The following is an 18,751-nucleotide window of genomic DNA, read 5'->3' as shown; positions in this document are numbered from 1 at the left end:
GACACAGAGAGAGTTTGATGAGGGTAGAGGTCATCCATCAACAGCGACGGATCACACATTTCTTCAGTTCAGGCACTGGGCAAGCGGAGGAGCAGCCACAACAGAGCTCACATGTTTCTCACACCAGAGGCAAGTTGATCGATCGAGCGACTGAGCTAGGGAGATCCGGTCGTCCACGACTGAGGAGGCTACATCAGAGGATTCGGATCACTTTGGCCCGACATGCATGACGCTTGGTCAGATTACTGACCATTGAGGAGATCCGCCAGTGACCGATGATGGACCTCTTGTGATCCACATGAGGACTGTTTTGTATCAGCTCTTGTATCATCATTTATATCAGACATTGTATCAGCCTAGTCTTCGCTACCTAATTAGCTCGCATTTAGCTTTAGACTTAGCATTCAGCTTTTTAGTTTCAGTTCCTTTTATTTTTGGTACTTAGACATTGTATCAGATACATCACGTTGTAACTTTGTGGTCTCATAGGTCATTTTGGCCTTTTGAAGCCGTTTATAGAACATTTCATCTCTCTCTCTCTCTCTCTCTCTCTCTCTCTCTCTCTCTCTCTCTCTCTCTCTCAAGAAAAAAAAAAGAAGGAAGCTTTCAAGTTGTGCAAAAGTTGTAGTAACCAAGTAATGTCAGCCCTTTGTCCCAAAGACCCTAAGACCAACGAATGATGCACCGTTAAGGTCGCCCGGGAGTACGGTTCGCACATGGGACTTGCCCAGCCCGCACTTGCGACAAAAAAGCTAGCAAATGCCCAAGACCAAATGTGTCTTGAGTCAACACATAGCTTCGCTGAATTTGTAACAAAACAGCAGTATCCGGCAACACATAAACTAAATAATTACAGCTGGGTACATAATGGTTGCTCGTCACAACAGGCAAGCAAATGAACATGGCGGGTACGTAACAGTTTCTCGTCACAACAGGCAGGCAAGCAAATGAAAATGGTGGGTAGTGGCTGCTTCAGCGGCTACAGCCTGCAAATGGCATGAGCAGCGGATGGTAGTAAATCTGCAATAGCTCAGCAGCTGTCACCAAACGGGCACCACGTGCCAATAGAAAAGAACAGATTGAACAGACTTTTAGCACTTCATTAACAATTGAACTCAGAGAGAGAGACGACACGAGACACGGAGTGGCGGAATTCCACCCCAGAGAGTATTGGCCCCAAACATTGGTGCCCCTTTCGATATTTCTTTATATTGCATCAACACAGTACAAGTTGGTACTCGAGAGTCTGCACCTTCTCCAGGAAGCATGCCAGAGAATGAGTCCTAACCTCATATCTAAAGTCCCTTGGCCTATGAAAAGCAATTTACATGAAAAGCCTATAAACTCAAAAGCTTCTTGTCCAAAAGCAAAGCCAAAAAACTGCCAACGTAATTTACGGAAATCCGTACAGCCTGCCACATCATCAACCAGCGCAAAACGCGGAATTCTGTACAGCCTGCCACGTCATCATGCCAGTGCAATTTTTGGAAATCTGCCACGTCATCAGCCAGCTTCGCAAGTTCTTGTGTGTGTGTGTGAGCCCTGCTTTATTTCTTGCTGCTCTGCCTCTTCACTTAGGGTTTAGGCCCCTCGGCCGACAACTATAAGTTGGCTCCATTCTTCAGGGCTTTGACACGTCAGCAGTTTGTGACATCTCCCCTTCTTGAATTAGAGTAATCGTCCGCGATTACAGCATATCTGCAAAACAACTCAAGTTCGCTCAAAAAAAAAAATCAAAGGGTCATTCCAAGGGACATTCCGAGGGACATTCAGTTTGCTCTTTTTGTTAAGGAGTTAGCTTCTTCTTTCGGCTCTTTTGATCAAGGAGTTAGCTTCTTCTTTTGGCTCTTTTGATCAAGGAGTTAGCTTCTCCTTCTCTTGCAAGTAATCTTAATGGCTTATGCCCTGTAAGACATGAGTGATGAAGACGGGAGCGCGCCCGATGCCCGATGTAGTAAGAGTGGGAGTGGCTAGTAAGTCCGGGATCGGAGATCGAAGATACCTCAAATAAATTCGAAACGGCGTTCGGATTGCTCCGTCTGCTCTCTTGTGGGACCGGTATTCTTTCAGAAAACCATACGCCTCAATGCTCTGATACCACTGTCACAAGACGGGCACCACGTGTCAATAGAAAAGAACAGATTGAACAGACTTTTAGCACTTCATTAACAATTGAACCGAGACAGAGACGACACACGACACGGAGTGGTGGAATTCCACCCCAGAGAGTATTGGCCCCAAACCTTGGCGCCCCTTTCGGTATTTCTTTATATTGCATCAACACAGTACAAGCCGGTACTCGAGACTCTGCACCTTCTCCACGAAGCATGCTAGAGAATGAGCCCTAACCTCATATTTAAAGGCCCTCGGCCTATGAAAAGCAGTTTACATGAAAAGCCTGTAAGTTGGCTCCATTCTTCAAGGCTTTGACACGTGAGTAGTTTGTGACATCTCCCCTTCTTGAAAGAGAGTAATCGTCCGCAATTACAGCATATCTGCAAAACAACTCAAGTTAGCTCAAAAAAAAAATCCAAGGGACATTCAGTTTGCTTTTTTTGTTAAGGAGTTAGCTTCTTCTTTCGGCTCTTTTGATCAAGGAGTTAGCTTCTCCTTTCGTCCAGATGGGAACTCTTGATATTCCGGTGTAGTAAAATTAGCCATCACACCCACACCGTCCTGATCTTCCACGGGTGTTTTGATGCACTAAAATTACATACCCAGGCAATCTCATCCAATTAGGAATATTCAGTAATTGGCACTTCACAATGCAACACAAATGCTTACATATGCATGTTACAAGACATAGAAACATAAAGTCGCCGATGAACAATCCTCCCGCATAACCTAACAAGGTCCGGGCCGGGAGATATTTAACGACTCCCTCATCACTCCGCCCACATAACCTAAAAAGGTCCAGGCCTGGAGATATAGAAGCTTTTTACAACCAAACGCCCCCCAGACCGCAGCCTGCGTAGTTTGGAGGTGCTGAGATTAACCACTGCTCAGACTTCTTAATACTCCTCCCGCATAACCATCCAGGTCTGGGCCGGGAGTCAAAAACAACAATACTCCCCCAGTAAATAACCACAAGGGTCCGGGCCATGAGGAAAAACAACACTTTTCAATCATTCAATACTCCCCCTGCAAATAACCACAAGAGTCTAGGCCATGAGTATGACAAGCATTCTCAAATATCATTTCTCACTACTCCACCCGGGAGTAAAATCACCAATCATTGAAACCAGTATTAAAACCACAGTCAGACAATTCAAATCGGCACCAAGACAGGCTTAAAACAAATACCATCCATTTCAAACAAATTCCAAACAGGATCACCAAAGAAGTTCTCAAACAGATTCTCAGACAAAATTCAAATTTAAAAAGCAATGTCGACATCAACCGAGCTCGAAAAGTCGGCTGACTTTCCATCCTGAAACCTGCACGAAAAATTAGGGTTAGGTTCCTTCCATGAGGTCGTAGCCGAGCACAACATGATCCATCAGCTCTTGGACAGAGTGTTTTCGTTGGCGGTGATGGTAGTCCCAAGATAGCAATCGCACTAGATCTCCAAGGTCATCTGCTCGTGAACAGACATCTACTAAGAGATGTCGAGAAATTTCAAGTTATAATCTGCTAGGGTTTTCATGGCAAGCATTTCAGGATACCCCACTCTACTAGAAGTTGCACTATGTCAAAAGCCATATAACTTCGGACAAAAAAAGAAAATTCCCTTGAAAGCTTGCCAAGTACTTGGAGTATGCTGCTTGGTAGCTATCAACACCTGCATGGTACTGTCTTTGAGAAAAACAGCATCTCGAAACAAATCTTGGATCCTTCTCTTGCAAGTAATCTTAAAGGCTTATGCCCTGTAAGACATGAGTGGTGAAGACAGGAGCGCGCCCGATGCGCGATGTAGTAAGGGTGGGAGTGGCTAGTAAGTCCGGGGTCGGAGATCGAAGATACCTCAAATAAATTCCAAAAGTCGTTCGGACTGCTGTGTCTGCTCTTTTGTGGGACCAGTATGCTTTCAGAAAAGCACACGCCTGATGCTCTAATACCACTGTCACAAGACGGGCACCACGTGTCAATAGAAAAGAACAAATTGAACAGACTTTTAGCACTTCATTAACAATTGAACTGAGAGAGAGACGACACACGACACGGAGTGGCGAAATTCCACCCCAGAGAGTATTGGCCCCAAACCTTGGCGTCCCTTTCGGTATTTCTTTATATTGCATCAACACAGTACAAGCCGGTACTCGAGACTCTGCACCTTCTCCACGAAGCATGCCAGAGAATGAGCCCTAACCTCATATTTAAAGGCCCTTGGCCTATGAAAAGCAGTTTACATGAAAAACCTTTAAACTCAAAAGCTTTTGGTCCAAAAGCAATGCCAAAAAGCTACCAACGTAAATCACGGAATTCCGTACAGTCTGCCACGTCATCATGTCAGTGCAATTTCCAAAATTTCCTTTACAGTTGCCACGTCATCAGCTGCTACGTAATTCTTTCTCTGTGTGTGTGTCTTGCTTTATTTTAATCATTTATGTCACTTGGGGCCCCATCGAACGGGGTCCCATAAGTCGGTAGGATTTCTTCTTCTGTTACTTGTTCTTCTTAGGGTTTAGGCCCCTCGACCGACATCTGCAAGTTGGCTCCATTCTTTAGGGCTTTGACATGTCAGCGGTTTGTGACATCTCCCCTTCTTGAAAGAGAGTAATCGTTGGCAATTACGGCATATCTGCAAAACAACTCAAGTTAGCTCAGAAATTTCCGAGGGTCATTCCGAGGGACAATCAGTTTGCTCTTTTTGTTAAGGAGTTAGCTTCTCCTTTCGGCTCTTTTGATCAAGGAGTTGGGTTCTCCTTTCGTCCAGATCGGAACTCTTGATATTCCGAAGTAATAAAATTAGCCATCACACCCAGACCGCAGTGATCTACCACGGGTGTCTTGTTGCACTAAATTATATACCCAGGCAATCTCATCCAATTAGGAATATTCACTGGTTGGCACATCACAATGCAACACAAATGCTCACATATGCATGTTACAAGACATAGAAACATAAAGCCGCCGATGAACACTCCCCCCGCAAATGACCATCCAGGTCCGGGCCATGAGCTGTTCAACGACTCCCTCATCACTCCTCCCACAAATAACCTAAAAAGGTTCGGGCCATGAGATATAGAGGCCTTTTACAACCAAACGTCCCCCAAACCGTAGCCTGCGTCGTTTGGAGGTGCTGAGAGTAACCACTACTCAAACTTCTTAATACTCCCCCCGTATATAACCATGCACGTCCTGGCCAGGAGTAACAACACTTTTCAATCATTCAATACCCCCCCCCCCCCCCCGCGCAAATAACCACAAGGGTCCGGGCCATGAGTATGAACAAGCATTCTCAAACATCATTTCTCACCCTCCACCCGGGAGTAAAATCACCAATCATTAAAACCAGAGTAAAACATTTCAAATCGGCACCAAGACAGGTTCAAAACAGATACCATCCATTTCAAACAAAGTTTCAAACAATACTTTCTCAAACAAAGTTCAAAAGTATCTAATTATAAAACAACTAGAGAGTTCATTCAAGGTTTTGTTCGGACAACCGAACTTTGAGGACTACTGGCTTGCCCTTCTACATCACGGTGATGGTTCAGTTCCGAACCTGAAGAGTCGCATCATTCTTGTCATGCCAAGGCATGCCTAATAGAACGTCACAATTGCCAAACTTCATGATGTGGAAATCAGCTTTTTTCCATGATAATCTTGAATAGTCACTGGAAGAGCACCAATGAGCACTACCACTTTCTGAGTTTGCCCCGTGGCTAACTCTGCTTCAATTTCTCCACCCTCTACATCATAATCAAAGTGCATCTGCTTTAAGAATTCTGGATGGATGAAGTTCTCTGTAGCTCCGAGGTCAAAGAAAATAAGGGCTTTAAAGCCATTGACTTTGCCATATGCTCGACACAATTCATTTGTACTTTCACGGCGTATGCCATAGATGTCAGGTAGTAATCCAATGGCCAATTTAGCTCGTTTGGCTGGAGATGGTCCTAGGTTTCTGTCGACCGTCGACGCGGGAGTCGCCTCCACGGGTCTGTCAGTGCGTTGGGGACAACCAAAATAGTTATGTCCTGTTTGAAAGCATCCAAAACATCGGCCTTCTTGTAGTAAGGTGTCTCGTTGTTGAGGTGTCAAACAAGGCCTTTGTGGTTGATTTTCACGAGACTCTCGAGAATTTGTTCTTTGTTGGCGAGAGTTGTGGTTAGTGGCTGGAGATTCTTCTGTGGTAAACTCTAGCTTTCCCTTCATCATTTTGTAGCCGACTGCGGCATGGTCCATAAGTTCTTGCATGGTGGAGACTTGCTTGGATAGACAATATTCCTGCAATGGTAATGGTAGTCCAATGGTGTATCGCTCGCATTGGGCCTCCAAGGGAACAGATCTAAAGAAGGACACCGGAAGGTACACATCGAGAAACCTTTGGTTATATTGTCCATGGTTTCGAAGGCAAGCATTTTCAAGTTGCCCCACTCTGCCAAAATCTGGACTTCAAACATAGAAGTCATGTCACTACGTGCAAAAACTGTCTTGAAAGCTTGCCAGGTCCTTGGAGCATGCGGTTGTGTCGCGATTGAACTCCACCATTGCATAGCATTATCTTTAAGAAATCCTGCTGCTCGAGAAATCTTGGATTCTTCTCTATAGTTCCCTAAAGCACAGATGTTGTCGAATTGTTGTAGGAACTGCAATGCTTTCTTGCGATCTTTCACCCCGGAAAAAGTGAAAAATTTGACTGTCGTGCCGCCATCTTTGAAATTTTTGGGTTGGTTAGGTGCATATCCCGGGTATGGATAATAAGGGTATCCATATGGGCTCCAACCATTGTAGCCTGGTGGCGGTGGTGGTGGTGGAGGTGGGGTCAATGGCGGTGGCAAAGGCGGTTGCACTGGATCAGGGTCAGATGGCTGCACCATATTCCTGAAGACTCCCCCAATCGGAAAAGACGGCCGAGAAGTTTGCCGGTTGGAAGCTCTCGTACTTTCTGTTGCCAGAGGAGGAGGTACCACCTGGGGCATCAGAGGGGGTTAACATGTAGTTCAAAATTGTTGAAAACTTTGCAGCATCGAAAGATTCTGCTGAGGATGCCACGAAAGAATGTCGTGAAGTTCGTTGAGCAGAAACTGCAAATATTCTATTGAATCCATGAATTCCAAGTCTTGGGTTCTTTATGGCTTATGCCCTGTAAGACAGAGCAATGAAGACGGGAGCGCACCCGATGCGTGATGAAGTAAGGGTGGTAGTGGCTAATAAGTCCGGGGTCGGAGGCCGAAGATACCTCTTCGTCAAATGCATCTTCAACTTCAAAGAAGGATGGTTTATGTACAATTTGCGGTGGTGACCATAGATGGTATCAATGTCAAAAGAACCCAAATCCATCTAAGTTGAAAAGAAATTCCAACATGGAAACATCATCGAATGCTAACCAGCTTCTACTCAAGATAAAGGAAAATCTGTGGTCAACACAATTCGTGTCTCAGAGGATACGACTATTCTTATGAAGCATGCTCGGTGCAATTCTTCAATTTTGGAGCCTCTTTCAAAGCAAGTTTTGAGTCTTCTTGGAACTCTCAACAGTCATTCCATCAACATTTTGGTGGACAGCGGATGCTCTAATAATTTCGTCAGCACTCAGATAGTTCAACAGCTTGGCTTACCAACTCAGAAGACATCTCACTTATATAATGTGGAATTAGCAGATGGATCAATTTTAACTTGTGATGAGACAGTTCGACAGTTGCAATTTGGTATTCAAACTTATGCAGATCAACTCGATTTCGAAGTCATGCCTTTATCTTACTATGACATGATTCTTGCTCAGCATTGGTTATTTCAATATGATCTAGCAATTAGCTTTCAAGGACATACTATCAACTTGTTCAAAGATGGACCTGGAATGATTTTACATGGGCTTTATCATGCGGAAAGAGTAATTCAAGCCTCACGTGTACAAGTCAAACAGCATGATACAGTGGATTATGAAACGAATATGATCTCCGATGCAGATGCAGAAATTATTATTGATAAAGAAGTTTTGCCAAGAGATACTTCGTTACCAGACAAAGATAAGGACATAGCTGCAGATTCCGAGTCTGAAGACGACTATGCTTTCTTTGATTCTTTGCCAGATGATGATATGCCAATTGCAAGTCATGAAATGGCAGTTTTTGAAGATGATTCTGAAGAATTTTGGGATGGTAAATGATTGCAGTTTCAATCCAAAATTCTCTCCAATGATTAGTAACATTGAAGTTACCCTCTCTGGAAAATGTCTTGAGAAGATTTCCTTTTCACCAACTATTTCACATTTATTGGAAGATTTTGAACCAGAAGTCTTACATCACATGAAGAATTTTGAAGATCAACCTCTTGTTGCAGTCAACCTGATTATGCCATATTCTCTAAAAAGTCTTTGAACAATGCAATGACATGGGATTTAGCAGTCAAAGCAAAAAGGTTTCGCAAGAAGCAAAAGTTCAAGACAAAGGTTTCAGATAGCTCAAAGACTAAAGATTTTCAAAGATTCAATGCTTTTCCAAAGTTCTATCAACATCAAAAGTCATTTCTTTAACAAAGGCTCTCATTTTAAATGGGAGGGAATGTCACGATTGTGACTTTCTTACAGTATTACATCTACTCCTACTTGCAAATACGCAAAGTGCCATGCCAAGGAGAACCCCTACGCTTGGATGGTCACGACCCTTCGCTCAAGAGACGTGCCTCTTTGCCAAAAGCTGTGGGAGTGCGAGTGTACGGAAGCATGAGAGAGAGAGAGAGAGAGAGAGAGAGAGAGAGAGAGAGAGAGAGAGAGAGAGAGAGAACACAAACGCTATGTGTAGGAAAGGGGGCGATCAGCCCCCCACTGACTACTAGAGCAAGAGAACCTCAATACAGATGTGTGATCTCTGTGAGATAAGAGATGTGGAAGTGGGTACCCCCTTGGCTCCATAAATAGGTGCCCAAGGGGAGGTAGGGCAAGGCCTTATAAAAATCCCCACGACCAACAGAAAAATGATATATGGAAATATATGTGGGCGCCCAGACAAAAGTGGGCGGCCGGTCCCAAACTCGGGGGGCCGGACCAAGAGAAACCTAGGCTATGGGTGGCCAGCCCGGAGACATACTACCCGTACAAGTATGTCCTAGACCTATGAAGCAGCAAAGTGGTGTAAATCTAACACCCCCTCTCAGCACCAAATGCTGAACAAACCGCGTGAAGCCGAAGATGTGAGGCAAATGATGAAGATGTCTGCTGCGATGTCTGCAACAATCTGGGGTGTCCCAACCGCCAAGAAATCTACGTGGAAAGATGCTATCACGAGTAGTGTAGCAAATTGTTGTACTCCGCCGATACAGGGGGAAGATACTGCGTGAAGGTCCCGAATTGAGTGTGAAAACAACTCCTTGTGGTAAAAGAAGTGTCAATAGACCTCCAAGTGTCCTACCCAATAGGATCTGTGGTGTCTGTAGTCGAACCGTCTGAAGAAAATGGAGAACCCCAAGAACCGTCATGAGAATGCACGGAAGCCTATCAATGCATGAACCTGCAACCCAGTGTGGCCAGGTGGCTAAGCTAAGTAAAACTCCAAGAAGGCCAGATGTGGCAATCTGCGCCATAACATCCTCCGAATCAAGGAAAGCAAGACTAAACAGTCTGCACTGTACAAGCTACCGTAATCTACAACAGCCCTCGATAGACCGCACGGACTACCACTGATGGTGTCTTGTCAGTAGCTAGGGTAATCCAAGATAAGGGGAAATCCAGACTCAGAAGTTTGCGCTATTCTCTAAGAAGAGGAAAGGCCAGACCAATCCGTCTGTGCTGTCTTGCCTCTATCTCCTACCTCCAATCCGTCGGTGTCAACCAAAATAGAATCCACGCCAACAACACCACCAAACCGCAACTCGGTGTGGCTCTCAATGTAAATGAGTTGGGAGTGGCCTACTACCCAGGTCGGGGGATGAGTCTGCTGTAAGGTTACCAAGGGTGAGTGTAAGCAACTCTGAAAGTAGCAATCCAAATGATCAAGAGTGTAAAAGAGCAACTGCACTACCATCCATGTGACTCCGGATGTAGTCGCGTAATAATGCCTGATCTTCCGCATCTCATGGGTAAACTCTCCGAGAGAGTCCAAAGCACTCAAGTCCCACTCCAGTCTCTAGATCCAAGCAATGAACCTGTCTAAGAAGAAATCCAAGATCCACTCCTAAGTCCATGTAGATGCTCTTGTGTAAGCTGTCACAAGACGGGCACCACGTGCCAATAGAAAAGAACATATTGAACAGACTTTTAACACTTCAATAACAACTGAATTGAGAGAGAGAGAGAAAGAGACGACACGAGACACGGAGTGGCGGAATTCCACCCCAGAGAGTATTGGCCCCAAACCTTGGCGTCCCTTTCGGTATTTCTTTATATCGCATCAACACACTACAAGCCGGTACTCCAGACTCTGCACCCTCTCCAAAAAGCATACCAGAGAATGAGCCCTAACCTCATATTTAAAGGCCCTTGGTCTAAAAAGCAATTACAGTGAAAAGCCTTCAAACTCAAAAGCATCTGGTCCAAAAGCAAAGCCAAAAAGTTGCCAGCGCAATTTACAGAAATTCGTACAGTCCTGCCACGTCAGCACCGCCAACGTGAAAAGCGGAAATTCGTACAATTCTGCCGCGTTATCAGCCAGCGTGATTTTCAAAAATCTGCCACGTCATCAGCCTGCTTCGCGAGTTCTTGTGTGTGTGTGTGTGAGTCCTGCTTTATTTCCTTTATGTCACTTGGGGCCCCATCGAACGGGGTCCCCATAAGTTGGGAGGACTTCTTCTAGTACTTGTTCTTCTTAGGGTTTAGGCCCCTCGGCCGGCATCTGTAAGTTGGCTCCATTCTTCAGGGCTTTGACATGTCAATAGTTTGTGACATCTCCCCTTCTTGAAAGAGAGTAATCGTCTGCGATCACAGCATATCTGCAAAACAACTCAAGTTAGCTCAAAAATTTCCGAGGGTCATTCCGACGGACAATCAGTTTGCTCTTTTTGTTAAGGAATTAGCTTCTCCTTTCGACTCTTTTGATCAAGGAGTTAGCTTCTCCTTTCGTCCAGATCAAAACTCTTGATATTCCAGCGTAGTAAAATTAGCCATCACACCTAGACCGCACTGATCTTCCACGGGTGTCTTGATGCACTAAAATTACATACCCAGGCAATCTCATCCAATTAGGAATATTCAATAGTTGGCACATCACAATGCAACACAAATGCTCACATATGCATGTTACAAGACATAGAAACAGAAAGTTGTCGATGAACGCTCCTCCCGCATAACCTAACAAGGTCCGGGCCGGGAGATATTCAACGACTCCCTCATCACTCCTCCCGCATAACCTAAAAAGGTCCGGGTTGGGAGATATAGAGGCCTTTTACAACCAAACGCCTCCCAGACCGCAGCCTGCGTCGTTTGGAGGTGCTGAGAGTAACCACTGCTCAGACTTCTTAATACTCCTCCCACATAACCATCCAGGTCCGGGTTGGGAGTCACAACAACAATACTCCCCCCCGTAAATAACCACAAGGGTCCGGGCCATAAGTATGAACAAGCATTCTCAAACATCATTTCTCACTACTCCACCCGGGAGTAAACTCACCAATCATTGAAACCACTATTACAACCAGAGTCAAACAATTCAAATTGGCACCAAGACAGGTTCAAAACAGATACCGTCCATTTCAAGCAAATTCCAAACCGGATCACCAAACAAGTTCTCAAACAGATTTTAAACTTAAAAAGCAATCTCGACATCAGTCAAGCTCGAAAAGTCGACTGGCTTTCCAACCTGAAACCTGCACCAAAAATTTAGGGTTAGGTTCATTCCATAGGGTCGTAGCCGAGCACAGCATGGTCCATCAGCTCTTGGACAAACACTGTTTCTTTGGCGGCGGTGGTAGCCCCAAGATAGCAATCGCACAGGACCTCCAAGGTCATCTGCTCGTGAAGAGACATCTACTGAGAGATGTCGAGAAATTTCAAGTTAAAATCTGCTAGAGTTTTCATGGCAAGCATTTCAAGATAACCCACTCTGCCAAAAGTTGCGCTCCGAAGGAAGATGTCAAAAACCATATAACTTCGGGCAAATTTTTTCTTGAAAGCTTGCCAAGTCCTTAAATTGCGCTGCTTGGTAGCTGTAGACATCAACATCCGCATGGCACTGTCTCTGAGAAAAATAGCAGTTTGAAACAAATCTTGGATCCTTCTCTTGCAAGTGATCTTTATGGCTTATGCCCTGTAAGACATGAGCGGTGAAGACGAGAGCGCACCCGATGCGCGATGAAGTAAGGGTGGGAGTGGCTAATAAGTCCGGGGTCGGAGCACGGAGCTAAAATTTCCAATGAACTTTTGAAAGTGCAATCTTGCTCTGTCTGCTCCTTGGTGGGACAGGTATGCTTTCAGAAAAGCATATGCTTGATGCTCAGATAGCACTGTCACAAGACGGGCACCACGTGCCAATAGAAAAGAACAGACTGAACAAACTTTTAATACTTAATAACAACTGAACTGAGAGAGAGAGAGAGAGAGAGAGAGAGAGACGATACACGATACGGAGTGGCGGAATTCCACCCTAGAGAGTATTGGCCCCAAACCTTGGCGCCCCTTTTAGTATTTCTTTATATTGCATCAACACAATACAAGCCAATACTCCATACTCTACACCTTCTCCAGGAAGCATGCCAGAGAATGAGCCCTAACCTCATATTTAAAGGCCCTTGGCCTTAAAAGCAATTACAGTGAAAAGCCTTCAAACTCAAAAGCATCTCGTCCAAAAGCAAAGCCAAAAAGCTGACAATCCTGTCACGTCAGCACTGCCAGAGTGAAAAGCGGAAATCTGTACAAATTTGCCACGTCATCAACCAGCGTGATTTTCAAAAATCTGCCGTGTCATCAGCCTGCTTCGCAAGTTCTGGTGTGTGTGTGTGTGTGAGTCCTGCTTTATTTCCTTTATGTCACTTGGGGCCCCATCGGACGGGGTCCCCATAAGTTTAGAGGACTTCTTCTGTTACTTGTTCTTCTTAGGGTTTAGGCCCCTCGGCCGGCATCTGTAAGTTGGCTCCATTCTTCAGGGCTTTGACACGTTAGCAGTTTTTGACATGAGCAAGTGATCTGACGTGTCGAGGTCAATTGGTAAGTGTTTGTCCACCCAAGATGGTGGTGTCCTCTCTTGGAATGTCGAAATCCCATATGCCATGAGCATGGCCATATCTCGTGTGAACTCCTCTAATGAGTGCATAGGTGTATCCATTGCAAACCACAAGTCACCACCCCCTCTGGAGTGCGCAACCGCCGAATGATGGCTAGAATGAATGGATCTCCCAAGGATCGTACGCCCGATCAAGCCGATGTCGAAGATACTGTGTACTACAACAGTCACAAAGAGACCGCACGGACCACCACCGGATGGTGTCCTAGCAGGAGGTAACTTCATCCTCTCTGAAAAAACACAAGCCATGTGTTTGCTGTCCACCCAAAAACGCAACTGCGAGGTGATGAAAACGCTGCTGTCCAGCGATTTTCAGCATGCTCGTACGCTCCCGGCAGGGTCCATGTGGAGACCGTGTCACTGGTCTCGTGTGCAGAAGCAGATGGCGGTAGGAGTCACAGTTGCGTACATCGGGTCTATCCATTGGGGCATGTCAGATTTGTTGGACAACCCTTGGTCACTTGTATGAGCAGTTTGTTATCAATATGGAGAACCTTTCCCAAATCTCTCTCTCTCTCTCTCTCTCTCTCTCTCTCTCTCTCTCTCTCTCTCTCTCTCAGATGTCCCATCCCTTTCTACCTCAATGATCTCTCTTCTCCACAGGTGCCTTGCTCATGTATGTGGCATTGCAGGTGTTCTAGATCGGAGTCAAGGTGTTCACCGGATTGCACGTCAGTTCTTGTCTTCGTTGCATCTTCCACTGCCTATTCTGACACACACTCACCCCATAGTCGGTTTATAAGAGTATGAAGAAAACAATGTATGCAAAACCAACTCTTCACAAACACCCAACTCACACATAATCACATACACATATAGCAAAGCAAGAATTGCAAGCTGAAAGCAAGCCTACCTAGAAGCTTTTACCATAGTTGCAGCGAGGCAAGAAACTTCCACTCCTCCACAGATACCAACCACCGTGACTCAATGTAGGGCCCTGTGCTTGCAGGGCTCGCTGCACATCAGGCTGTGCTTGCACCGTGACTCAATGTAGGGCCCTGTGCTTGCAGGGTTCGTTGCTCGTTGGGTTGAAGCAAGACCGGGGAGCCCCTCCAAGCCGTTTCCTCTACAGCACAGGGGAGGTAGACGACAACTTAATGCTCAGGATGTTTCGGCAACAAACAGGAGAATGTGTTGCGGGTAAAGGTTTCCAATGAGGAAGGAAGACATCTGATGAAGGCAGCCAAGGTGGGTAGGGCAACCATGATCCGGGAGGAACTCGAGCAATTTGTGCCTGTGATAATACAAGTAGAGCACCTCCACTATTGTAAATCTTAAGCAGCCACCATAGTTGGAAGTACAGTGGTTGCTTAAGGTGGGGAGTTGTTTGATATCACAATGGAAAATCAATCCACTACGTCCAGGGCCTCTCTCTCTCTCTCTCTCTCTCTCTCTCTCTCTCTCTCTCTCTCTCTCTCTCTCTCTCTTCTTCTCCTCCTCCTCTCTCTCACTCACTCATGGGCAGCATCGGAGAAGTGCCGAAGGCTTCCCCCACATGTAAGAAGACGGATCCTTCGCCGGCCGCCCACAAAGCCTCTTTCATGCAGACAGGGAAGAGGATATCGACAATAGAGAAGGAAATGAGAGAATGGAGAAACGAAGTGGAAGAATGGAGAAAGAAGAGGAGCACTATTGTTCAAAGATGGACCGAAGAAAGAGATGGCATGTGTAGGAGGATCACTTTGCTCGAGGAGAAAGTGGTCATCCAAGATTCCATCATCCGAAATCTACAAGTAAAAAGTGGACAGCTCGAAGAAGGCGAAATTCAGCCATCCATGATGGAAGAATTGAATAACATGAGAGAAGAAATATGGGTTATCAAGGAAGGTGAGGAGAAGAAGTCATGGGCCACGGTCATCTCCGCAACACGAAAGAAAGTAGAAGAGGCCGAAAAATGGATTGAGGTCGCCAAGAAAGGGAAAGGTAAGAAAGCTCCTTGTACACCCACTCTTATTAACATGACCCTCGAAGAGGAACAAAGGAGGAGGATGCGGGCTCTACATGTGAGGGTAACCGGCCTCAACGACATTAACAATGTGGAAAAAGAGGTCACAAGCCTCACATCCATGATGGGGGTGGACAAGCCTTCACACACAAAGGCATGGAGAGTGGGCAAGAAGAGTGATGGCCCGGGAGAATCTTCAAAAGGGAGAGCTCTCATACTACGCTTCCCCTCCTTGGAAGAGGAGGGAAAGAGGCCTACTCTCAAGAAGACAGGTATTTTCCTCGGTGATGATCTCACTCTCTCACAACTTGCGCATATGAGAGAGGTAATGCCAGAGATTACGGCGGCAAGGGAGAAGGGAAAGATAGCCTTTTACAGAGATGGTTGGGTGGTGATTGTAGAGCGGCGCTCTACATGACGGTGTGAGACCTATGGGATCACACTGAAGATGGCTATTTGGAATTGTAATGGATCTATGAGGTTGGACGTTGGTGCATTTGAGGACAGTTTCAGAGATAGGGACATTGTTTTCTTCTCAGAGACTCATCAGGCCCCTGGACATCTTATGCCACATGTGGTGGGATACAGATGAGAGACATCCCACAGGACAGTCACGAGATTTGAGCATGGGAGTAGAGGTTCAGGAGGAGTAGTATTGTTATTTTGGGAGGAGTTACAGCCACTACTACATATTGTACGAAGAGTTGATCATGCTAGATACATGTGGGTGAGGCTCAGAGCTGACAAAGGCCGATTTCTATACATTGCCATATGTTACTTCCCCCCTAGTACGTCAGTATATGCTGCATCCATAGGTCAATCGCCTTTCTCTATACTAGATGATCATATATGGGAATTTTCTAGGGATGGTGATATCATCCTCCTAGGGGACTTCAATGCCCGAACGGGCAGAGTCTTCTACGACACTTCAGATAAGATGCTTAGAGAGCTAGATGTGGGTGAGTTGGGGCTTGACAGATGCTCACATGACAGAGAGCAAACGGAGTATGGGAGATACCTCACGGAGATGACGACTACACATGGGTAAGTCATACTTAATGGCTTACAGCGATTTCCTTGAACAACCGGGTTCACATGCTTTCCACACAGACACGGGGCTGGTATAGTGGACTATGTGATGGCACAGCCGAGCTTTATTCCTTGTATTCAAGATTTCATAGGGGCAGCCAGACCAGTGGACGTAGCACTGGATCATGCACTTTTGGCATTGTCTGTTTCATTTTAGTATAGTATTGCCCAAACATCAACAGGCAGGTCACATACCCATTATACATTTACACCAGAGACTGACTCGGTTTATACAGAGGAGATCTATAGCCGTCTATGCACAGCTGGTCCTAGCCTGTCAGTGGAGGAGTGCACCACTTTACTGATTGAGACACTGCATGGTGCAGCATCAGAGGCATACCCACACACTCAGCCGGGTCGGAGGTGATATTCTGGGAGCATGCCCCAAAATAGTTGGTATGATCAGGAGTGGAGAGAGATGAGAGCCCAGCTTCAGAGGGATCTTCTTTTGGGAGCCATCACTTATAGACAATCTCAGATTGCTTCCCGGCGCCTTGTGCGACGGAAGAAACGAGCTTACTTGGCCCAGATGGAGCGAGACTTGTATCAGCTATTCTTGAGTAGAGACTCAGGCGAGGCATGGCGATTCTTTCATGAGCACTCCCCTCCCCCAGTGATTACTTCTCCTGATGTGTGGGGCCAGTATGCCTCATCGTTATATACAGTTAAAAAATAGGCTAATTGCGTCACATACTAAATCAAATGAAGTATTGAAGACAACTTTCCACTTGTAGCATAAGAACTTAGTTATCATCTTTGGTTGGAGGGCATGATCTCAGTGTGTATGGAGGGTCTACAGGAATTCTTGGATGCACGACTCTTATACATGAAAGCGGCACTAGAATCTGATGTTTGTGTTCAAGATTTTGCCTTTTGGAAATTGCATGTGCCCAATCAAGGACGACTAGTCTTTTTAAAAGAGGGGGGTACTGGAGTCGGTAAATCTGACATGGTCATGCCACACTCTAAGTAGCACTCTAGCCACTCATCCAATCTGTCCCTGGATCGAGAATTCATATTTGCAAAAAAGACTCTACATTTTTCTCAATGAAAACCTGAAAATAGATCTAAAATAGAAACGCCGCACCTCTCTGTTTTGTCAAGGCGAGCTCCAAAGTAGTATGCAACAGATAGAATCCATGCATCACTATGGACAGCAACAAGGGACAGCCAATCTTGTCTTTGCATCCCATCCCTGGCAAAATTTATACCTAAAGCTGGTTCTGGAAGCTCAGGTGGTATTTCTTCAGCAGGCAGATTCACTTCCCATTTTCCATTTGGATAGCCATACAAGCATAGATTGTCTTTGTCTGATCATAAAGTTGCACAACAGCTTGTAAGTTAGGGCCATCTAAACAAATGAAGGAGTAGATGATACAATGCATTGTGCTACTACAGACAGTGAAAAAACTGAAGGTAGGTATGTGAAAATTCATGTTTGTTCCATGTGCAACAGCCAAGCTAACTAACATGAGCAATGGAACATGGTGCTACATAAATGGCAGGAGCTTAGAAGGGTCTCAATTCTATGTGAACAACAAACAGATCCGAAAAATAAAGTCTAGAGTGTATGAGTGAGGTAGAAAGAAAGCAAACCTGGATCACATGATTGATAGAAGGCCTCCACCTCTACAAAAAGCATCAAATGGGCGATCTTTTAGAGAGGAAAGAAGCGGATAAACCCAGAAAAGGGGAAGACAAAGAGAAGTGTGGCTTACCAGAGGTGAGGGCTTTAAGCAGACCCGCGTGGCGAGCTTTGTAATCCTTGAAGATATCCTCCACTGTGCGAGGGTTAGTATGCTGGATAGAGCCGTCTTCCATTGCTTAAGTTCTCTATGTGTGTGTGTCTCTCTCTCTCACACACTCTTTGTTATCTAGCCTAACTGTTCAGTCGTGGAAGCAGGATCCTGCAATCAGTTCCAACTTACGTAGACGAGGGCGCTGCACTTGGCACTTATTGTTTTTTTATCATTTCTAGCAGAAGCTGCCGATCGGGTTTGAACTCAGAACGTAAACCGACACTTGATGATATCCGTGTGTGTTGACTAGGTTCGTGTTTTATAATTTAAAGTACCAATTTTCAAGCTTCAACTTGAAAATTTTATTTGCAATTTACTTACTTTATTATGGTATGAGTGTTCGAATCAAGGAGAAAGGTAGAATTTGTATGTGCCCAAACCATTGGATCTTGTTGTTGCAAGATCTAGAGTGCTTGGACTTTGGTTGACTTCTTGGAAGACCCATTGCATGCATAATGAAAGATGTATACCACGTTGATGAAAATACACTCGGCAAAACCTTATATTTTGCCCAAGGAAACCAATGACAGAAAGTAGCAAAGGCATGGCCAAACATGTCTACCGATCCTCAAGATCGCTACAACATTGGAGCAAATTAGCTCAAG

The 18,751-nt window shown here is 45.3% G+C and overlaps 1 protein-coding gene across 1 annotated transcript in view; it reads right to left on the bottom strand.

Moving 5' to 3' along the window:
• Positions 1-18,331, bottom strand: part of LOC147435382 (PHD finger protein ALFIN-LIKE 2-like) — a 28,199-nt gene extending 9,868 nt beyond the window's left edge. The window contains exons 1-3 of the mRNA XM_086488453.1: positions 18,066-18,331; positions 17,944-17,976; positions 17,435-17,657 (exon numbers count right to left, since the gene is read on the bottom strand). Of these exons, the coding sequence (XP_086344579.1) occupies positions 17,435-17,657; positions 17,944-17,976; positions 18,066-18,168 (359 nt within the window). The 5' untranslated portion in view covers positions 18,169-18,331. The remainder of the gene's footprint in view (positions 1-17,434; positions 17,658-17,943; positions 17,977-18,065) is intronic.
• Positions 18,332-18,751: the final 420 nt, after the last annotated feature.

Source organism: Adiantum capillus-veneris, chromosome 18, assembly GCF_014529385.1.
Source record: "Adiantum capillus-veneris isolate H3 chromosome 18, ASM1452938v2, whole genome shotgun sequence".
NCBI lineage: Eukaryota > Viridiplantae > Streptophyta > Polypodiopsida > Polypodiales > Pteridaceae > Adiantum > Adiantum capillus-veneris.
This window is presented reverse-complemented; position numbering and strand designations above follow the sequence as displayed.